This window comes from Oreochromis aureus, linkage group 15, assembly GCF_013358895.1.
Source record: "Oreochromis aureus strain Israel breed Guangdong linkage group 15, ZZ_aureus, whole genome shotgun sequence".
In the NCBI taxonomy this organism is placed as follows: domain Eukaryota; kingdom Metazoa; phylum Chordata; class Actinopteri; order Cichliformes; family Cichlidae; genus Oreochromis; species Oreochromis aureus.
Genome location: NC_052956.1, coordinates 15,706,732 through 15,731,319, shown reverse-complemented (window position 1 = coordinate 15,731,319; position 24,588 = coordinate 15,706,732). Strand labels below are relative to the sequence as shown.

At 38.8% G+C, this 24,588-nt stretch overlaps 1 protein-coding gene across 1 annotated transcript in view; it reads right to left on the bottom strand.

Annotated features, from left to right (window-relative positions):
- Positions 1–6,572: 6,572 nt before the first annotated feature.
- The window catches only part of LOC116312770 (disks large-associated protein 2-like), a 42,079-nt gene continuing 24,063 nt past the window's right edge, over positions 6,573–24,588 (bottom strand). The window contains 8 exon segments of the mRNA XM_039598630.1: positions 6,573–8,794; positions 10,389–10,391; positions 10,531–10,683; positions 12,081–12,172; positions 12,483–12,889; positions 12,977–13,062; positions 14,018–14,045; positions 14,327–14,699. Coding sequence (XP_039454564.1) covers positions 8,579–8,794; positions 10,389–10,391; positions 10,531–10,683; positions 12,081–12,172; positions 12,483–12,889; positions 12,977–13,062; positions 14,018–14,045; positions 14,327–14,699 — 1,358 coding nt within the window. The 3' untranslated portion in view covers positions 6,573–8,578.

Below are 24,588 nucleotides of genomic sequence, written 5' to 3'. Positions count from 1 at the left end.
TATCATTTTAATTTTATATCATTTATTTTGATAGTAAGCTGTAGTTTATATCTACAAAAATTATTGTAGCATTGTCATGTACTGAAAAGAAATAGTGTGGAGTCTATAGGAACTGACATGCAGTTTTTGGCATGTTAAACTTTGCTTTATTTTTTTAGCCACTTACTCATGACTTGAGCTTGAATTTGAGTATTTCAAAACTCGTGACTTTTCACTGGATGAACAGAAGACAAAATATATCAAAATTAAGTCAACTTGGATCACCATAGGTGGATTTAGTATAAAAACATTCTTTATGTTTACTTTTCAACATCCACCACCCACATTACTTAGCGCTTTGTTCCTTCAATTTCATTATACTTCTTAGATAAAAAAGATTTATGATTTAAACTAAAGGAACTGCTTGGGCAGCACAGGAACAGGCAGGTGCTGTACTGCTCAAAACTTCCAATACCCCAAAAAGGTGTGACTAAGTTGGGAGCATGATGTGTATATCCATCATATTTAGCCAGCAAACTGTATTGTATTGCTTCATAAACAACCCAGGCTTTGAGCTAAAATCCCACATGCCTGTGCTACAACTGCACCCTCTCCATCTCATACATATAGAGAGATCTTAAAGCACTCTTACAACTATGCGGTTTTCTTCAAAAAGTTTAATTTGCATAATTATTTACAACAGATGGTTGATAGCAGTACTTAGAAGAGGCAAAGTATACTGAACCACATTGATAAGCAGGGAAATAATAAAATGATATAAACTGTTGAAACTGTTTCGAAACCTTGCATTTAGAAAAGAAAGTTTACAATTCATTTATAGATAAACAAAAGTCTAGAAATGAAATATTCAGCTTAAATTAATCCTACAAACACAAACTGATCTGTAGAATGCTGTAATACTGACCAGCAATGAAACACTAAATAATACATTCATTTTCACTATCCTGCATGCTATCTGAAGAGCTTATAAAATAATGTTGACAAAGAAACATTAAACAACAAAAATATGGTCAAGAGTGGAAAATAGTTCCATTTAAATTAGGCATATATTATATATTTATATATGTATATTTCTGTACAAATACTGAATATTTGGCATTATATTTATCCTCATTATTGATATATCTAACAATTTCAAAATAGTTTTAAGCTAACCACAAACCTTTTTATGCTATGAAATTTTTCTCATGTCACTTTCCAAAAACCCATGAGAGGCCTTTTTTTAAAATGTTTTCTACCCACAGCCACAATACAAGACATTTCTCCACCAAAGGCAAACAAAAGTGATTGCTCTCTGTCCTCATAAAACATGAGACACTAAAAAGAGAAAGAAACAAACAACACAAATGTAAAGAAACTCAACAAAACAAAACCCTATTAGGACAATGTACAAATTTGAAAGTGTCTATATTTAGAGCTGATCAGATGATTTATTATGACTCATACCCATAATACAGATGGGCACTGAGGTTACACTGAAATGAGCAATAAAAACAACCTGAATGACATAAGAGGAAATACGTAACCTTTAAGGCTGCCTTAGACATTCATTATTAGACTGTTTAAGAGAGTTTGATGAAAAGTGCGGTACCACTCTCAAGTTTGTATAACAGCTCAGTCCCTATAGAGGAAAACAGGACGACATCCTCCTAGTTTTCCCACTGATTGCATTGATTATTTTTTTGTATTCGGAGATTGACTACAAGAAGTTGCACTCTTACTCACAATTGACCGCAAGGTGATTGCCAGGCGGGAGGCAGCCCGTCTCCAAACAATTGCAATTTGACTCAGACTGATTGCAGTTATTCTCAGATGGATTGGGGAGGGTTTGCAAACAATTGATGTGAAATTTATAAATACAGAGATAAAAGGTCAGTCTGCACCACTGAGTTAACTCGACTCCCTTGGTTGCATTCTGATTCTGCTCTTATATAAATGCAAGGTTGTTGAGCACCTACATCATTTTGGATTTAAATCAATGTTCTGAGTGATCTCTAAATGGATAAGGTGAATCTGAATTTACAGATCATGGTAAGAGATTAGCAATTTTAGCTATTTTGTGGCAGTTGCAGATAGGTAGCATGAAGGTAGCAGATAGCTTATCTTAGCATAAAGACTGTGGGGAACAGACAATCCATGTCTCTCTAAAGGTCATAAAATCTTAATGCAAGCACCCCTAAAGGCATCTTGTCATATTCCAAACCAACACAGGAAATATTTGTAGTTTGATGTTTTAGTCTATTTTTTCACATGCACAGATTCGTTCCCCTGTTTTGAGTCTATGTGGTCAAGCTAAGCAACTGCTCGCAGCTTCAAAGGAGACACGAATGAAAGTGGTAACGTCAACTTTTCTACATTAAAGTGTATTTCCTCAGTGTCAGACTGGTTGCTGCTGAACCGAAAACCCCTACGACTTCCCACAGATGTGTCAGAAATCTAAAGAAGATGATGAAAAGTTATCCCTAATATTTAAATAAGGCTTATTGCTTGAAGAGCAGACACACTCTCACACGTGGGAGCATGACATGAAACGTGCTCAACAGTGACTCGACGGTTGTTTGGCTTGCGACAACAGGGCGAAGCTCTGATGTCATCGAAAGTCACGTGGTTTTACGAGAAGAGAGAGCAAGCAATAGAAAGACATCTTTGCAGTGCAACTGTATCAGAAACAAGGAGAAAAAAAAATTGAATGATATTTTAAATGGAGTCCAAAGAGACTTTAAAGATCCCCAAGATATGAAGAAGGGCAACTCAGGGCGCTATCTTGAGGATATACAATGACACTGCTGTTGTAGTGTGTATGCGTGTGTGCATTTTGATGCTTTTGGTGTTTGCTGATTGTCAGAATAAAACAACAACCAAAAAAAAAAAAAAAAAAGCAAATAAAAAAAGCAAATTCAGGAAAAATAAAAGTACAAGGAGAAGCGTTGGTTGATTCAGCACCTATACAGACTTCTCTGAGGTTTATCTTCAGGACAACTGTTATATGATGTCAGGCTAAAATATGGATGCTGTAAAGCATAACAGCTATCTTGAATAGTGACTAAACAGGGAAAAGTGACCCAGGCAAAGTAACTCTGACTCGTCACGTTCACGTGAATCATTTTTAGAGCGTTGCTGAAAGTTAGCCGACTTTCTGTTTACACTATATTATGTTGAAATAAATCCAAAACTAAGTCATGAGGAATGAGCTGTAAAGGATCTGGATGGCGATGACAGCGTGGTGTTTTAGCTCCTGCGGTGCGCAGCTCAATGAACGTGGTGCTTTCGGCGCTCTGTGAACGAAAGATGATCTGCACCAGGGCCTGCAAGCTCTGCCGCCCCACAGAACTACTGCTGCATAGTACACAGGCGTGACAAAGTGTTCCTGTGGAGATCACAACTACTCCTACTAAAACCATGTTTGCTAAAACACTAAACCGTGAGGTAAATAGCTGTAGGTGAGCCTGCCTGTCATTGTATGAAAACACTATTGCACTTTTTTTTTTTTGGCTGGTCAAGTTTTGTCAGTCTCCCAATTCTATAGACGTAAATGCCAAAAATGGCAGAAACATCCCAAGATTACAATATCACAGCTAGGAGGAATTAAAAGAAAGACCTTATTAAATAAGTCATCTTTTATGATTAGCAGAAATGGATGTGACATACACTCTGACGTGTAGCATTTACACTGTCATATCCACTGGTTCTCTGCAATTTGTGTGTGTTTTTCATCTCATGTCATAAAAATGAGTCACTGTGAATCTTTGTCAAAGAAAATGTGGAAAACAAAATAGCAAATCCTCCTTTGATACCCTCTAGACTGTATTGTGCTGAAGTTTATTACAATAGGACCTCTAAATCAGTCAAATATAAATGTAAATCCATTTGAAATTCTGCAGCCCGACCCAGCCCGGTATCCAGCCCTTTGTAAAGGTATTACGGACAAACTTGCACTCTTAGTGGTGCAGTCCTTTGCAGGTTGCAGTCTTTTTTTTTCCATACTTCAACCCCAAAACATTCACTCAGTCCTATGAGAATCAAACTTTAAGGCACCTGAGGATTTGTCATATACATAGTTGCCAGACTTCTAAGCCCCTCATTGCATGATGGGAAAACTGGGAGACGTGAAAGACAAACATTATGAGTTTCATTGGAAATGGTATGCAAATGAAGGGTAAATGGTACCATGATTACACAATAGCCCTGCATTATTCCACAATAGCACACACTTTAGCTAAATTTTTGACCATGCGTGCCTTTAATGTCACTTACAATATATTATATTAGTGTACAGAGCGCAGCATCCCTGCGACTCTTGAGGACATCTTTGTTTCTGACGTTAGCCTTTCTGACATGCAGTTGGTGCAAAAACATCCCTCCCATTCATGCCTTGTGGCCGTTACTGATTTCTGTTTATTTTTTAAGCCATTCTTTTAAGGTGGCGAGTTCAGAAAGTGTCAGTCATTTTGTAGATTTTACTCAAGCTTACTGGTTGAAAAGCCTGCAAGCAACAGTAACTCAAAGCTACAAAAGGACAAAAAATGAAAATAAAAAAGCTTCTTTTTAATAGATAGTTCTTTAAATATCATCAAGTACTACATAAGATGGTATCACAGTATTCAGTCTGTGGGAAGTAGACTTGATTTGCATGACTTTCAGTCAGGTGGAAGAGCAGCTGGATTGTTAAAATAGCCCATCGACGGTTGTCATAATTCAGAGAAACGGTCGCCAATCATTCCAAGGGCGCAACTTAGGGAGGAACCAGTGAAATAAATGAGGACTTTCATATTTCTAAACCAACAGTATTTTCCCTACAGACCAAAACTGAGTGAAGATGCTAGGGAAATGATATTAGGGATGTAATATTAAAGGATGGAAATGGAGACAGCCCCCCAAAATGAAATAAATGAAGAGCGATGAACAAAATCACCACAGTTCTTAGATTTGGGGGTAATAATTGAGAATATATGTGTTCATTGAAGCGCTTAACCATGTATTATACTGCATACGGCAATGAACGCTAAGATGGTAAATTGTATGAATGATTATAAAGTAAAAGAAATTGTAATATTATGTGAAAAATGGCCAAAATGTTCAAATGCAACCCAAGCAAGGAGGCCAAAGAAAAGGTTTCTGTGCGATAATACGGGCTGGATGAAAACTGCAGCCTGTATAGCATCGATAAATTAAAGACAGACCACACCTTTCCACCAACCAACTGCTCCAAAAAATACTACAGAACTGTATGAATTAAAAAAGAAAAGGCCCAAATAAATGGATATAAATGAAAAAATGATTTCCTCTTTGAAAAGGGGGAAATAAATCTGACCAGTCAGGACATACCGGATCCTCCCTCTTGCAATACACTAAAAGCCATGTGTTATTATTGGCTGTAAATTGTATTGATTCCTCGAAAAGTAAAGCCAAGTCCTTGTCGTCTTTAGGATGAAATTACTGCACCTTCTTCTTTGTTCTACAGTGGGGCACACAGCCTGCAGGGACATATATGTATTTAAATAAACTAAATCACTGGGCTCAAATCTGGATGTAAGTAAGAAAGAGCTGGATTGCAGTTTACCTTTATTACTCAGTTTAAATGTGAACCAACTACTTTCAATATAAATGTGCCTACTTTAAACCTGCTTTAATTAAATCCTATTTTACTTCATTTCTAATATTCATTCCTGTGTGAAGTGGCTCTACTACGATTTCAGTTTTCACAGATAAGTGTGCGCTTTTCTTTCAGCAATACTTCACACTTCTGTAATAACTGTGAAATACATTTGTGATATCGCAAATTTGATAAAAGCGTAGGAGGATGTAATTCTCTCTGTGTCTCCTGTTATTTTTTCACACCCTGTTTCGTCTTTAAATCAGTCACATTAAGTAGAAAAAAACGATTTGAGATGAGCAAATATACAATAAAAAAGTAAAAGGTTTGAGAGTGACTTCAGCCCTGTCCAATTTAGTTGGAATTTTTTACATTTATTTATTTATTTTTTGCATCATCGGAGGGTGTACATTCACGACTGTTTTGGTTAAGGCCATCTGGTAAGGTAGGGTCTTTCAGCACTGATGTACACCCACAATCCCTCACAACAAGCATGTTTCACTGCCTCCCAGAAGTATTGATGGTACACAGACTGCTCTCCCCTACTGAGTGCCATTCCTGTGGCCATAACAACATTCGTATTCATTAGTTGGGGTTCAGATTGGCAAATGAGGATGAATGGGCATGCATCGCAGGTGTCAGGGAGTATAAAATATGGACGCGTATTATTATGTACTTTCAGCTATAGCAGTATGCCCTTGGCTCAAGGCGGGCATACAGTATTAGATTTTAGCTTGAGGTTGGTGGAATGTCAAAGCCTGTAATCTCTCCCATGCGATAAACAGATATCCCTGACCTCTTTGCATTTTCGAAAGGAAGTTAAGCCATCGCACCTTCTCCTCATTTACATCACTGAGGGCAAGAGCATTGCAAAGATGATCGCTTCTAAAGTCACAATCTACCACAAGTCATCGGAGAGACGGTGGGCACCATATTAATAAATCTCTGTTTAAAAAGTCCTTGAGTGTGTGTGTGTGCGTGCACATAGGACTGGGTAAAGGACAACAGTTTTAGAGTAAAAAGCAGCACCATTTACTATAGTAACTGAATATTGTTAAAGTGTCATTTGCACCTGTCTTTCCTAGACTACGTGAGCAGATCAAAATAAGAACAGAAGGGCTTTCATTATGCGCCACTTGGTAAAAAGGTCAGATGCAGTGAGTTATGAGAAATGGTTTGTTAGCTAAAGAACACCTTTTAGTCATTAGGACAGATACATTGTCAAATCAACCAACAACAGGTTTAACTAGAAATACTAAATGTTTACTGTAGATTGTGACGTTGGTCATATGATAGATACTGCAAGTAGAAGTAAAAGTGTTAGAATTACAATATTTCCTTACGCGATGGCAGTAATGCCATTAAGAAGAAAAAAAAATAAACAATATGACAAAAAGGTGCAATTTCTATGACCTATAGAGTAATACTGTATGAAATTCTGTAGTAAATTTTCCATATCTGTCCTTGCAATTCAACTGCAACAATATCGCATGAGCTTCATAAACTACATTTCCCTTGGAAATACAAACATGTATATTATAAGGTGCAAAATGCATTTTTTTTTTTTGATACAGTCACCTCTTTCGGGCCACATAAAACTCTGTTTTGTTAATAATTCATATTTGTTCTGCAATGGAAATGCATCCAGCAGCAAATAACCTACATGTCGTAGAATTGTCTAGTCTTGATGAACATGAATGGATGTGGAAATGATGGAGTTTTAGTCTTATATTTAGATCTCAGTCAGCAACACTGGGCAGCAGCTGCAGCATGCCTGATTAAACATGGAAAATTATTGTTGGATCGATATGAAGGGTCCCAAACACCCTATCAAAACTTTTGTTACTCTTCTATCTATTCCAACTTCAAATTTGATGGGAAGCGTTGAAGAACGACTTCCCCTGCATTTCTTTCAGCGGTTACAGATTTTCAGAGGCTCGTCAATTGCGCTAAGTGACATCAATATGGGAAACCACCTCTGCACAGGTTGCTTTAGCCCAAGACCACTGTTGCTGGTGAGAAAAAAGTTGCACTTTTGTGTTTTCTTTTAAATGTGCCAAGTGCTGTATAACATCACCCTCAACACAGTGTGAGAATGGGAACGATGGAAAAGTCTAGTACCCCTTTTCCACCCACCCAGTCCAGGTGCCTAATCTTCAGCTGGTTCCGTCCATTTCCAAAGAAGCAGAGGTGCCGTGAAATTGCCTGTCCCAAAGCTGGAACCATCGGTGGCTATGGGAGGGGGCTACTGCATTAGATCCACCAATAATTGGCATATGCATATGCGTATCTGTCCACAAAGGCTTTTCTGTTGCTGTGACTTCCATGATGTAGTGGCCGTTTTTTCAGACCTGTCAAAATGTGGGCTGGTTCTCAAAAGGCACCGAGGCAGCACTGGCACTGTATAAGTGGAAAAGAGGTATAAGAAAATGCTGGTGTGGAAAACAAAACAAAACATGTGGAGTAGTAAGGATGAATGTTCGTTTTAGGGTTTATAAGCTAATCGTCATGGTGCAAAACTCGTGGGGGGGAAAAAAAAATCCCCTGTGGTCTTAAAACTACACTAAGCAAATTTCTCTTTTAGCCGCTCCAAGTTGCAAAGATGTAACTGATTTTTATTATCATTATTATTATTATTTTTTGCTGTTGTTGTTCTTATATTAAATATCCACATCCGTGCATAAACACCATACTATCATCACCAATTCGGCTGGCCCAAGATCACCATTAGCCAAACAAATGACCAAAAAGACGAGAGGGTAATGGTCTGTTGTCCAGTTTTTACTGTTCTGGAGACACTTTTGGTTTCTACAGGTGAAATATTTGCTTAGTGTAGATTCAGTAGAGACAACCCAGGGTATTACAACAGATGGAAACATGGATGAGCAGCGACAATAGTTGACAGCACAAGGGGGCTGAATGTGGCGCCACGTGCTGGTGTCGGGTGGAGGTGCACGAGGGGAGCTGAGGATGAATCCGTGGACCTCAAAGCCGCGTCTGGGCTTCAGGGATGTAGATCTCGATGCTGTCTGCCCTCTCTGTGGCCGAGTTCTGTCTGAAAGAAGCTGCTCTTTTGGCAGCCATGAGGCGTCTGCGGGCTTCCTGTCGCTGGCGGTCCTGAAGGTCCAGAGAGCGTTCCCGCGTCACACCGCCACGCCCCTTGGCTGACCTTTTTGGCAGAGGTGGTGGCCACTTCCGCTCCTTAGGACACAGAATGACATAACAACTGGAAGTTGGTTCACAGTAGGCTTCTTAGTATGTACTAAATAAGATAACAGCCCTGTAACTGATATTTATTATAGTATTCTCTGCTAGGACGTGGAAGTAAACTGTGCAAAGAAAACAGAAACAAAGTCCGATTATAGATTTTAAAAAAATCAAAAAACATGAAAATGTATACTTTTTATTTAGTTTGCTTGTTGTATGTGATTGCATTATGGAAAAACACAAAGGGGTTTCTTATTGAGCTCAGAGTGAGAACTTGTAATTGAGAGTTATGAGGAAAAGGCAATATTAACCAGCAGATAAAAGACTGCCACAGTGGACAAATGTAGAATGAAATTGGGCAGAGATGATAAATGTTGATTAATATGGGGCCAATTAATTAAATGCTTAAAGCACCTTTATTCACTATGAAGACTTGATTTCGGGCTAAATTTGGCTTTAATATATAGACTCTTGGTATCTGAGCAAATTTAATTTGGAAAGAGTCCGGTATCACAGCGTGTTGTCTAACTCGAGAAGAGAAGTCGTTTACACCAACAGCATTGGCTACAAAATGAAAATTCATCAGCAGAATTACTCATTAATTACTCACTGCTGCCGAATGCTTAAAAATGCAAAAATCTGCCTCTTGCGGTCCAAAAGCTGCACAAATACACAAAATCTGGAAACCCATACTGATTGTGTCATCGAAAATCTTCACCTGTGAACATTTAATCGCACTGATACACAGTCTGATTGCAGGGTGAACTTTTCGCGACGGTTTGGGAAGCCGGTGTTGGTTTAAATGGAGCCTGCCTCGAAGGTGAAAAGGCAGAGCATCTGTGTCACCGCTAGGGTTCGGCGTCACAGGGATTGCAATGTGTCTATTAACTGCTGGAGGTAAACAACTCCTTGCAAGCATGAAGATAATTATCCAAGTGCCCTTAAGGATGCTGTCGATCTCTAAAAACACATTACCATTTAAATGTACTTCCAAATGCGGCTCTCTCATCTATGAGCGCCACTCCTGTAAGTGTGCTTTCACTTATGGTGTGGTGAAAGTGCTTTAACTGGATGGTTTAATGACTAAAATGCTTTTTATGTCACCACGATCATTATTCGTGCCTTGGATTTGGTTTTGCATATTTGCTCCTGTGCTTTGTGCGCCTATTGGTGGAAAACTTTTGCTTTATGTTTGTCCGACGATGTTAGAGCTTTCAAAATAAAAGTGGCTTTGATCTATCGTGTTCGTGAAAAAGCCAGTAGCTATCCAGTGCAGATGCTGTGATAAAAAGTCAAAGTAATTTGTGTGTTTAAATGCTGTGTGAAAACTGCATGATCTTACTGCCTGTGATTTAGTCTGACATTAAGGAAACTCACACCGAGTGTTTTTTCCCCATTAACATTAGGAGCTGATAAATTTTTCACAACCAACTTGGATGAAATTACTAAAAGCTTAAGAGCCATTCAATTTCACTTTAACACCCTGAACCAGATACTCAGTGATAATATGAAAATGTAAGTCACTTTTAGAGGATGCCACTAGCTTTCTAATCTAACTGGTGCCGCCTCCTTTGTTATGCTTTGTAACCTCCTGCTGGTCCAGGGTCTAAAAATGGAACAGAAATGCTGTTGGTGTAGTTTCCTCTAAAGCTGAGTGAGTTCATCTGGAGCCCATTAAGACTTGTTATTATGGGTGTGTGGAAGCATAGGAAAAGAGCAAATGGTTTAACCTTCTTCTCTGGGCTCTCCACCAGCTGCCACTGGTTGCTCTTGATCTGCTGCAGCTCATCAAACTTGGCAGTGACGTCATCGATGGAAAGCTGCAAAAGGTCCCAGAATCCAGCCAGGTCCTGAGATGTGGGTCTGGGCATGGCACTGGGGTCCTAAAGAGACAGAGGGGCTTATAAAGATGTGCAATCAAATCCAATGTTCAAAAGTCCAGCTTGTTTCTGGGACTTGCTGTTGCTCAAAGCTACACTTGAACATCACCACTTTGACCACTGTGTGGCAGTATAGCACCAACATTGGCTCATGACCTCAGCTGGCAGTTTCTGAGAATTGTTTTGTCTCCATTATTTGCTTAAGCGATTACTGTGATAAACAAGTCGCATATGTGCAGAATGCTGAAGACACGGAAGTAAAGAGATACATATTTACAAAATTTTGATCTTTTTCTTTCTGTCACAGCATTGATTTTGCAGACATGCCTGCCTGAGTGTTTTTCCAGAAAGATTTAGTTTCTGTGTTTGGACACCACTGTAATGTAATTATTATCTAAGGAGATTAAACTTCATGTTAAAGAGAAACCTGGTACACACTGCTGCTGTATTTCTACATATATACTCATTTGGATGTTGCTTGCAAATCACAGCTCACAAAATTAGGCAGATAGAGCCTCATTACTTCAGACACCACACAGAGAATGAGCGTGCACTGACATCAAGAAAAGGTCTGTCAAGCCAAACTTCAAAAGCAAATTCAGAGCTTTTTATAGATACAAAATGCAGTTCTTCCTCCATCCAGCAGGCGAAACAGATCCATTCTCTCATTCAGACACGTCTGAAAGCTCAGGGCAATCTAAAGCTTGTCACTACCAATGTTAGACTTAATTCATCATCCTATTATCTGAGGGGAGAGAGGGAGAGAGAGTGGCCCAAAATCATCTAAAGAAGAGCAACACAGTGAGTTAAGAGACAAAAAAAAAAAAACCCAGCAGAAGGCAGTGAGAGAGGTGATTTCAGCCACCTCCACAAGGTTCTGCATTTCATTTACATTTTTGTTTTAATTATCTACGTTTTATAAAGAGGTGATTAAGTTTCAGGCTGCCTCTTTGTGTATCTGCAGAAACATCCCCACTTATGATTCTGCAATCTTTTGATATATGCTGACTCTGTAAAGTCTGCATTAGAAAAGGTATGAGTTTCCAGCAGACGTGACATGATGGCTAAACAGTGAGACAGCGTGGCAGTCCATTACTAAAACTCTGAGTTCCCATTCAAACTGCTGTCTCTGTGCATTAATGGATAGCCTCAACACAGGTGCTGCTTCCTATTGGAATTCCCCTTTCGTTTACTGCGGGGTCAATAGCTGCAGAGAGACTGCTTCGCTATCGATCTCTGTGGTCTATTTCTGGAAAGCACACAAGTGCAGCGTCAGGCCAAGCGCCTTCTCAAAGCGCTGAGAAAAAGGAGCCAATCAACAAGTTTACCCCTGACCTTTTGCGTGTTTTTGTACAGCATGTTGAAACAGGGATTTTGTCTGAAAGACATGCAGTACTCACCAGATTCTGCTGGCATAGCCAGTAAAACTGCTGAAACTTTTGAGACATTAATAACTGAGCACTCCCAACTGCACTTCGGATTTTTCCTAGGACTGGACACGTACACAAGCACAGAGAGAGGGAGAAAGAGAGAGTGCTTTATTACAGACAGCTTGGCAAAAGCCAACATGGTGAGCAATATCTTTCGGTCATTCACAAGAATCCAATCTGCTCACAAAATGCCTGTCACGATTCAGTATTCTCATTTTCAATGACAGCTATTACTGAGAATGTTCGGCTTGGCTATACTGCTATAAAGTCTGCAAAAAGAAACATTCAAAGAGTAAATGTCATGAAAGCATTGAAATCACGCAACAAAAGCCCTGGATTTGACAAAAGTGTCCTTTCCATCAGTACACTCACTCTCCTCTGACAGGTCATGCTCCTCTGCCTCCGCCTCCATCTCTTTGCACCATGCTTCCAACCGCTTGGTCTCGTTGTGAAGGAGCTGCATAAACCAGCTGCCGTCCCTGCGGAGGGGGGATACTCGGCCTGTGTCGGTGCTCTCCAGGCTGGGTTCAACCAGCCAGGGTTCAGGCTGCGGGCTGGGTGGCCCACTGGAAGGCCGGTAGTCCTCCCTGTAACTGAAAAGGCCCTGCGTGCGCACCGTACGGATCGCTCCATACTGTGTTGGCGTGCTGGGCTCAGAGTGGCGGCCGAAGGCACCACCGAACTGCAAACCTTTATCCTCCATGGAGGGAAATCCCTCCAACTCCATGTCTGCTTGCACTGCAGTGGTCACACTGTTGGAGCGCTTGAACCTCCCATGCCTACCAGGAACAGCAATGAAATGTAAAGACTCTAACTGAGATTAAAAAAAATGCACTCTGACACTTTCCTTCATCTCTGCTACATACCGTTTTTTATCCTCCACCTGGATCCCTATAGAATGGAACTGAGGAAGGCCTTTAGTGTCAGTCTCAGAGTCTGTCACAGTTTCCACCTGATAAATGCAACAAGAGAACACTGAAATTTACAGACACGCCAAAGTACAGATGCACATTTTTAGCACCTAAAAGAAGTTTGACATTGAGATGTTTGTTACATACTGCCAAGTATAATAAACCCAACTTACGTGTAAGAGTAGCTTTACATTATCAGTTTACATTATCACTGATAGATCGGCTGATTCAGATGATTCAGATGTGCCAGATGTGCTGTGGGATTTGGTATATCTCTGGCCTACAAAACACCTGCCATAACCCACGGCAACACCATGCCATGACTTTCTTGCCATACCTGACCCACACAACGTTTGCCAGAACTGTAATTGAGTCATAAATGCCATAAAAGTGCCATAAGTAGAACTTATCCCTAGAAATTCCCACAGGTCCCAGAAAAAGTTCAATTTTATCCAGGAGTTTAGCACTTCTTGAGCAACAAACTATGCAATAGAAAATCATCTAGTTTACATTAGAGTCCTGGTAGACACATTTTCATAGAAAATACGTGGAAATGCCCACAGGTCAAAAATAAATACAGTCCACAAAGGAACTCTTGCAATGGAGTGGACTGTGGACACGTGCCTTCAGGGCTAGCTAAGCCAGAGAGTACATAAAACAGAGAGCTTCTTTATCTCACAGCAGACCTCCTTGTTTAAGCAGTAACATGATGGGAGCTACCTCAGAAGGTGTGTTCAAGAGGTGAAAAACATAAATCACCAATTTATCCTTGCTGCTGGGTTCTTTTAATAAGCCCTCGGTAGTCTTGATATATGTAAAGGTCAACAAGGCTCCATAGCCATGCACAGTGGTACATTTGGGTATTAGTCACAATGAAAAAAAATGACACATTGAACTAGTGCAGACACTTGTAGTTTGTCAGTTCAGCATTTTAATGTCTTTGTGCCCGGAGACAAGGGCGATCATTTTCTGTGGTGAAATATTATTAAATAATAAATCACTTTTTGCGTATTTAAAAACATCACTTTTTTATACATTTTGACAAAAATCATAGAAGCCAAAATGCCATCGTAATTTTCATTCTCTGATGCATGACCCAAGTTTATATGATTAAGAGCAAAGAGTAGAGATTATACTGAATGTCTGATTCACATTGGCAATCTGTTTATCAAAATGAGAAGTAGCCTTTCCGCCAGGACACAACAAAAGAAGACAAATGGGACCTTCCTGGCACTTGGTGTAATCAAGGGAGTGGAGGGAGGTGGGGTTTAGCAATAGAGGCGAAAGAGGCAGTGAGTGGCCCACGGTTATGTTGTTACCTGTATCCCAATAGAGGAACGTGGGGTTTTGAGGTACTCCTCAGCCTTGGACACCAGCACTGCTTTGTCGCATGTCTGGACCGAGGTGTGGCTGCCTAACGACGCATGCCTCTTGCTTGCTGCTGACTCCATGGCCATGGTAACCGCCTTGGTGCTGTCCAGGCTGTCCATGGAGCTGTAGATGGGACGGCCGAGACTGTCTGTGGTCCACAGACCACCCCGTGGATGCCTGCCCTCATGGTAGGCATCTTGGGTGGACTCTGTACTGCTCTGGGCTGTTACAGAGATAAGAGGCTTGGTGGTGGTGCGCGGGGGCACAGGAGGTGGAGTCTTCTTGTAACTGGGAGGATATGATACCGCTGGATAGCACAAGCAAGATGAGAGGACGAGGACAAGGCAAGACAAGGGTAGAGGATAAAAACAAAAAATAACATGAGAATGATAAATGTGGCCAAAGCTGACGAGTGTGTGATAGAGAAGCTTCATAGCTTGATGAGAGATTAGGTATTAGGGCACTTAAAGGGAGGGAAATGTCATTAAGGTAGAAAGCATCAGCAGCTTTGTAATATGTCCGTGTTTATTGGAAAGTGCAATGAAGGATTATGGGAAGATTTTTGGTCTTTCAAGTGCAAATGAGAATTTGATGGTAATCCATCCAGATGGACCTCACAGCAGAATTGGAAACATACCAATTTCACTTGCTTTGCAAAGGCATATTAAAACACCTAACATTTAGTTGTTCAGCATAGAAATTTTGACGCCATTCAATTTGTAGGAAAATAGTCTTGGTAGAAAAAGCATAGTTCAATTTAGTTAAATATATATAATATCCTCTTTCAAGTATGATCTCCATGGTAAATGTAGGATTTGTTTGCATATATACATTTTACATTTTATTAATCTGATGCTCTGGTTTTTGTTTTAGTAATACAATTCAAGTAGAAATGCTATGAAACTCCCTACAGCTACCTACTTTAGCCTGACTGGATCTATTAGTGAAAGCTTCCTTTTTTTATATATTGCTACTGTATATACATACCAGAGAGTAATCATGTTCCTTAATTTTATAATGGCATCTATCTGTAAAACCCTAGTTAATTAAGCCAAATCCAAAGGTTGCTCCATAAATTAAGCTTGAGTTTAATGGGCACTCGAAACTGGTGTTTCTTTACCACCAAACAAAGCCATAAATGAACCACCGACCAGATTAAGACTGAGAGTCACAGCTTGAATAATTATAAGCTATATCGAGAAAAAGCCATTGTGCCCCATTTGAAACATCAGTCATTCACCTCTGCAGCGCTTTTGATGTACTTTGAACATCTCCCACTCAGGCACACATAGAAAAATATGCTAGTTTTCAGTAGCATACTGCAGGAATTTCACAGCAAGCTTCAGATGTTGACTCTACACTGACATAGAAAGGTGCAGACAGTTTCTAACATAGCAAAAACACACAATCAACTTTTGATTGCAGGTAATTACATGCAATAAGTAATAAAAAGCCACACTGAAACCTGTTCAAGCGAACCTAGTCACAGATTTGACTTCCTTCCAACTGGAGTTCTGTAAGACACAGCAGGTGAGTACCAAAATATAAAGAGCACAGTGACTCAGACAGCATGCAACTCAAAGCTTTCTATTTTTGCATCCTGGATTTGTTTGACTTACTGAAAGAAGCTGAAAATGTCACAGATTGCTTGGTACCAGAAACAAGCTGAATGACACAAATGTCTGAATGTCTCTACTCTACTGTCTGTATTTGTTTACTGGCACAATTATCTCACCAATGTAACATTTTCGAGTCAATTCGTTAATTAGATTTTGAAATAAAATATTAAAGATGCTCATTTGCTTTTTATTTTTGAAGATTTTGTTTTTAATCCAACAACTGAACATAACACTACATTAGAAGGAAGTTAAATAAATATAAAGTACAGATCGTTTACACAGTAGCCTTCAATAGTAAGACTATGAACTTAAATAGAACAACAGTCTTCAATAATGTCATCTATAATATCTATTATTACCAACTATACCAAGTCAAATGTTTAATTCTGATTTACTCACGATATTTTCAAAGATATGTGAAGCAAATCCCATTTTATTTCTTGAACATCAACCTAAATGTATATATTTATATATACAGGCCTACTACAGGTAACTTTTTGGTAAATCACTTGGGACGCTCTTCCACATTTTTTCATGTGAGCAGTGTTTAAGTCAACTGGGCCAACTATTTAGCAAAAATGGGCCACTCGTACTGCAAAGTAGACATTTCCGATGAAACAAACTGACTTAAGACTGAATCTTGAGATCAGTTTGATTGTATAATGAAAAAATATAACATTGCATTTAAATGTAATCTAACAATCACCTCGTCTTCACCTCTCAACTATCAGCTCCTGGTGGAGGGATCCACCATGAAAAGATTCATAACAGCAGACCTATCTAACCCCTGTGAACATGGACATTTTAAAGAGGCTAACAAAGGCAAAGTGGGTAAAGCTAAAGCTAGCCACAGCTAAGAGCCAGCAAACAAACTAGCAGCCTTGATATGAGCAGTGAAAGGAACAAGGAAAATTATGGCGACGAGGGAAAAAGGGAAAATGTTGGATGTTGTGCTGGAATTATAAACATACTGCAAAAATCATGTAAGTGTCTGACATTTATTTTGTCATATAAATCTATTGCACCTGCTTTTGGTTAGTAAGCTAAAACCTGTCAAGTAAAGGCAGACGTGCAGCAAAGATCCTATAACCTACTGGCGTTTGGTGAAGTATGGTTTAGTCACTCCTTTTGGAGTTCAAATTAAATTAACTGCATTGCTAGTTGAGGTCAGCTACCATAACTACCTTCTTTTATTTGTTACAGCTGTTGTGTACAGACTAGGGTAAAGAATCAGCAGCTAACTCACAACACAATTAGCTCTCTGGTTTGTTCCTCACACCATGTTTCCTTCTGTTTCTTCTGCTGTATTGCAACTTAATTTCAGTTTAACGGTATTCATTTTGGAAGACTTTACATTAAAAAGAAAGCGCACGGTCTTGTAAGAGAGAGTCTGCCTGTGTATAACAGAAAATATTTGCATCAATAACCTAGCACAAGAGGAAGCAATACTGCTGTATGTGTTGAATAATGTTCATTTTCCCAACCCTATTACAGGCCTACTAAATACAAAAAAATGCTAATACATTGAGGAAGTTGTTAGAATAAATCTGCATTTTTGTTTGTGTTACAGTTTCTAAATGCAAAAGTAAATTTAAAGGTATCAAAGCTGTTAATGTTGCCCAATGGTGGTCTTCCTCGAGTCTCCAACATTCTTGTAAGAGTAGGAATGACCACTGTGTTGTTATTGAATAACCAAATAACTGAGCAATCATATAATTTCCTGCAGATGTAATGACTGCACACCTACAACAGTGTAATGAAAAAGAAATTAGCCTCTAAGTTGAGTCAGCACTACACAGCTGTGCTGCAGTTCATTCATGTACATCATGATTGACTGGATGAACTGACATTTGGAAACAGATTTGTTGCCCTCACATTTACAGTTATGCACTGGACAAAATTATCGAATAATTTGCTTAGGTTAATGTTGTTTAGTGAAGACATTTAATTTGCTGACTCTACTTACACTGTCACCACTTAATAGGCTTCTGAGAGTATTGTCCTACTTCAGTGTGGGGAGGGGGAATCACAACATATTGCAGTAACACCTAATGGACACCAGATGTCCCCGATGTAGACTGTACTGTACTTTCCATGTTTTCCATCTATTAGTCTGGAAATTTTATGAATGAAATTTTACGTGTGTCTGTGACATGTCCTGTATGTATTTTTTATGAATTTCCTTGTTTTAGTAATATCATTATAGGAGTTGTTTTTCAGTTGCAATATCTGTGAGAGGCATTCACCTGTGAAGCATAAGACTATAGCCCTGTAAAACCCATTGACAAGTGCTTATTTCTTTTCACCTGCAGTCATGTGAAAAAAAGGTTTTCACGGGAATCTAGCAGTTCTGTGAAAAACGAAGTACATCCCATGATTCAATAACTTTTACAGTCATCTTCAACATCAATTACTTGAAATAATAATTTTCTGTATGACTTCATCAGTCTCTCACAATGTTGTGGAGGACTTTCGGCCCACTTTTCTTAACAGTGTTGCTTCAATTCATTGAGGTTTGTGTGCATTTGATTATGCTCAGCTCTCTTTATGCTCAGCATTTCTATCAGGTTGAGGTCTGAATTTTGACCTGGTCATTGCAACACCTTGATTGTTTTCCTTTTAAACCATTCAGAGTCGCTGCGGTGCTTGGAGTAATTGTCCTGTAGTATGAGTCATTTTCAGCCAGCTTTAGCTGTCAAACAGATGGCCTCATATTTGCCTCGAGGATACTTACATACAGCATACAGAGGAGTTTATGGTCAACTCAATGACTGCAAGGTGCCAAGGCAAAACAAGCCTAAATCATTACTCCTCCACCACCATACATGACAGTTGGTATGAGGTTTGTGTGCTCATATCCTGTGTTTTTGCCAAATGTGGCATATTATGACAAAACATCTGTCCAAAGGACATTGCCCCAGAAGTCCTGTGGATTGTCCAGATCCACGCTGCCATGTTCTTTTTAGAGAGACAGGGTTTTCTTCTGGCAACCCTTCCAAACAAGCCATACATGTTCAGTCTTTTTCTAATTCTGCTGTCATGAACATCTCCAACTCTACTTCCTGTAGAGTTGGTGATGTAGCATTGTGTTTTTCTGAGCTCTACCCAGATTGTGGCTTTGCCTAAACACACAGCACAATGTTTCACACCAGCAAACTGCCAAAAATTACAACTGGTCACACCTGTTGATGATCAATAATCAAATGCATTCAAATAGCAGCACCTGACTGCTACTTACCCTCTTAATTACTATGGACAGAGTAAGGGTGGATGTAGTTTTTCATAAGACTTCATAGACCCTGTAAAATCTCTAATTTCACAGGACTGTGTGTACTGAACTGAACTGACAATTTGAATTCAGAATAAGAATACATTTACAAGTGAAGTCACTCTATTAACAGTCAAACAGTCCCGCCCACCTGGCCCCTTAGAATGAGCTGATAACGACCAATTAATTTAGTATATTTAATGAAGCCCGGAAAATTTTTACCTGAATACTATAAAATGCTACCTTAAAGTACTAATTTTGTAATTTTAATTTAGCATTTCTTAACATCACAAGTGCAGGAGATGCCTACATTAATTTACAGTTTGCAGTTAGTGTCTACATGAACTGCAATCAAGTCAATTTGACATCCATCTAAAGGCAAAATATTTTTGATCAGGGCAATATTTTCTTTAATCAGATTTGACCATTATTATTATGCAGTTTGTCATTTCAACACCAGAATTCACACCAATTCAATGTCTGTGACATGGAGTAACAGTAACAAGCATTGGCATTCTGGATGTTTTATCTGTTTTCTTATCATTTCACTGTGACAACTACAAAAAGTGCATTTTGGGTAAACTCCCAAGGACCATATCACCCTGCAGGATATGCGGATTCTTAAAAAAAGAAGAAGCAAATTCTACTTTTTATACATATACTTTGACACCAGGCTCATCCCCTTGCAGTGAATACATCTGTGTTTTATGCTGTTGTTAACAGTTTCGTCACATCAATCAAGGAATTTCAGATCCTGAAGAGGTTAATCAAAGTCCTTCCAATCACAAGCACACAAAAGCATAAACCTACAGATCCTTTTTGTTTTGCAGTTAGCTGATTTTATATGGCACAAATGCCATTTAACGTAATACTGGGTCTAGATACTTCTTCCTACTCTTAATCTGTGAGAACAGGAACCCTCCTTGTGCAGACACTGCCACAAGAAATGACATTTATAATAGTGCTGTGATTTGACAAGTTAGGTAACTGCAGTAGAGTTTCTGGATCTAATCTCTGGTTAAAGTGGGGAGTCATTGTGTACTGTGACAAAATGTGACTGCGCTGAATATAAAACACCTCTGCAGAAGTCTTATCTTTTCTTACACAAGCATACTATCCAACAGAGTTAGAACAGTCTCAACTCCTTCAGTAACATATACCAAAGTTCTTTGTTTAATTCACTTGTTCACTGTAACACAGCAGTTTGGGTTGGAACCATGGAGGAAACTGTAAAATTATGCTGTGACTTTTCCAGAGCAGTTATGAATTTGGTGTGACTCATCAACAGGCTGGAAGGAACAACCTCGAGCTCTAAGGAGGAGGAGGGGGGGGATCTGATGCTGGCACTGACAAAGAAGCCTCGATAATCAGTGTGGCTGTGCATTCACAAGTCTTGTCACATTTTTTTTTCTGTACTACAGGAAGTCAGAGTATTACTTTTTCTCAACTTCACAGCACCTTATCCTCTGTCCTACGCAGTAATACTGAGAACCAGTAGGAGTCCTTGAACACAATAAATCCCTTACCTAGGGGCAGTGACAGTGGGTTTCTCTTCTAAATACTCAGCTTTTGTTAAAATTTTGGCTAATATAGTCCAGGGAAGTATCATGTCTTTTGTTTAGTCAGTTGTGCCTGGCTGTGTTTGAATTTGATTGTTTGGCTCAGCACTGCTGCACTGGGCACTTCAGCAAATAAACCCACACGCTGTAGGTGCAGCCAAGACTAAATAGACCTGAGTGCCATGCCATAAAATTGTGTTGCTCCTCTGCTTAAATGTACAACATTCATAGTATTACAAATAATCAGTGAGGACCCAGGTAGCTTTTCCATTCAGGACAGGCATTTTGACACATCAACAGCAAAGATTTGTCTCTGCATTTAACCACAAACAAACCACTGTAGCCTACGTATCATCACCACAATCTCTATAGTTAGTTTCTATTGCCTTTTCTAAATTCTTCATCTGCACTGGAGAATTAACGGTGTGCATGACATAGCTCCTCAGATTGCTTGAGGTGCAGTGCTACAAAAACTGTTCCCCTAATTAATTGATTGGTCAATCAGGAAATTAATTTACAACAGCTTTGACGTGCATTTAATTATATAAGTTGCAAATGAAGCAGAAAGGACCGAGATATTTGAATTCTAGATTCAAAGTAGTGATCATACGTATAACCTATACAACACTACACACCTGATTATTGATAATTAAAACAATTTCAGGCCTGAAGAAAATATTACATTTAGGTATACTTTTAATACAAAATTTGGAATGCGTTTGTTAGGTTATTTAATACAATATAATTGAAATATTTGTTTTAGATCATGGTCCATGCCAACAGTTTTTGGAATGTTAAAAATCATAGATAGGGACTGATTATTTATTCATTTACTTCAAGGCTGACTGGGGTTATTTTTCATTGTTAGCACTCATGAAATGTAGGTCTGAAAAGTGAATCAATCCCCAACCTCTGAAACCTCTGCTACTATCATGACATTTACAGGGTTGCAGACCAGAGTGCAATACTACAAAGTGAGATTAATGGGTTGGCGATAATCAGATTTTCCTGTGTCCTGAAAGTATCTCTATTTTTACCTGGCTAAATCACTGTGTGGTAAATTTATGCTGAACACACAACCTGGTCGAAAGCAGGTTATGTTAAGGTTTTGATTTAAAATCATCTTAGGCTACCATGTTCTAATCATTTAAAAAAAAAAAATTAATATTATATTTTGAGCCCTTTTTTGTGCCGCATTGATTCTGGGCTGGGAAATATGTTTGTCCCAGCTCTATCTTACTAACATCACAAATGAAGCGCAGCCAGTTTAAAGTTTCATGGCTCTAATGTGTTACTTTAACATTAAAAATAAACTAGCCACCCCCAAAATTTGCTGCCCCCCTCCCAGTGCCCCCTGTGGCAAGACTGTCCTGTGTTGGTAATGATTTTAATAAATGTGAGCACAAGAGAGGAAGACACCCTACAAAGAGTTTCAACATGAACTTGTACTTTATTCCTACGTATACAATTTTTGTCATTCGTATTATGTCCCTGATGATTTCCCGTCGTCACCCCTACTGCTGCGTCCGGTGCTACCCCAATATTTTTAGTGGCCCCCATATGGCCACCCCTATGAAAAAATTCTGGAGGCGCCCCTGTCGTGATTAAGAGGGTATGGCAACTCTAACCATGTCTGGTCTGATAAAACAGGCAAGTTTAGCAGATGCAGGCTCAGCAGCACTTTCAGATTAGCATCTGTGAGAGTGTCTGAATGTAATACATTGTAGCAGCTGTTTTGCCACCTTTTTTTTTTTCATTCATATTTTAAACCTTCTGTGGATGTTGACAGTTGACCGTGTCTCACATTGTTCCACCCTTTTATTCATGCTTATTTTTATAATTTAATGTACTTTTTTGAAAAATCAAGATGTACTGCTGTGTTTCTGAGCCTGTTTCAGATACCTGGTCCTCATCTGTTTATATTCTTCTGATTTTCCTTTTTTTTTTTTTTTTTTTAGCAAAAATGACATCACCCCTTTGCTTTGCCCATGGATTTATGGCTGCGACTGAAATGCATGTCTGCAAAAATAAGTGCTAGTATGGAGGGAAAGAAGAGTATGGAGACGGACTGGTACCTGGAGGTGGCTGAGCACGATCCACGCTGCAGGAAGTAGGGAGACGAAACTGAATCCCTGTAAGGAACAAGCAACACTGGTTAGGCAGAAAAGATGCAGGGTAGGAACACAGTAATGCTCAACAGTAAATCATCTTGTCATATATACATATATATATATAGATACCTACCATAACAGACTAAGAATTATTGAAAATTGTTTACAGGATATATTGTCTTAGTTTATGCAATCCTTAATTCAATCATTTACAGGTGATAAGAGAGAGAAACACAGGTATGCTCAGTTTACATCAGTGCTTTTGTTTTTCCCAATAGATCTAAATGCATTTGTTTTGCAATCATTTCTTATGCGTAATTTACATTAACAGTCCTGCTGTGATGAACTTAATGCTTCACATTATAAAGAAAACACATTTAAATGCTCATATTTGCTAAACCCTAAGACACTGACTGTGTTTCTGTCTCAAAATGCAGACGTTCTAATGACACTGGCACAACTTAAACACAGTTTAATGGGCAATGCTCATAGGCAGTATTCCTTTGAGGAATCAAAACCTTGTTTCTGATAACAAGGCTTTTATTGTCAGAGATGAGTGAGAGTGTATTAGGATAGACTTTGTTCTGTTGCATCTGCCAATATTTTATAAAAACATCTTTGTACATTTTAAAATGAAAAAAGAATGCCAAACAATGATCTGACGAGGCTAAACAAAAAGCCATTAAGCTATATTTATTTTAGTCAAATTAGGCTGAAAAACCTTCAAAGAGTCAATAAATATCTAGGCTATTAGGAATTTTGCCCATCAGTGTTGCCCGAATGTCCTAACCATTTCTCAGGATCTCGTGATCTGTCAGTACTTATCAGGTCTGCGTTAACTTGTAAGTCAGTAGACAAGTCATTAATGCATAAAAACATTCACTGTAACATGCATTATCTAAATCTCTACTTTTTCATATTACACATACTTATAAGACACAGAGAGCATAAATCATCACCATAAATATGAAAAAGGAAGCCATATTAAAAAATCCAGGATGCAGTCAAATATTTTTGGATTATTTCAGTTAATGGTTGTCATATTATTTCATATTGAAGTAGTTCTTTCTGTAAGATCAGCAAATTGAAATCAGACTGCTGAATTAGCCAATCCAGAACATGTACTTAGACTACCAAAAATGAGGTTTAGACAGTAAGGAAGTTAGATGAGATGTGCTGAGACAGCCAGACAAAGAACATGTTTAGACTAAAAAGTAAAGCAGTCTCCTATTCTCATTCTTAATATCAAGACTGCCTTTGACTGATGTAGTAAAAAGCATTGCATGTTGTATTTACGCATATGGATCTTTTTGAAGTTTCACTTTTGGCATTTTTAAAATTTTACACAAAAATGTTATGATCACCCTATGACCAAATGCGTTTCTCTTTGTATTTGATCTCATGAGTTTTAGTCACACTTTACATGAAGTGCAAGTACACAGCCACACATAAAAAACACTTATCACTACTTTACAATTACAATTAAATTAAAACATTTGAAATTTGCATATTTTGCATATGCGCTTCAGATTCCCAATTGACTATATTGGCACAATTAGGGAAAATAAAAAAGAAATCTTAAGTACTTACATGGACTTTATGTGAAGTGTAACCCAATACTATTCCATAACAATAATTT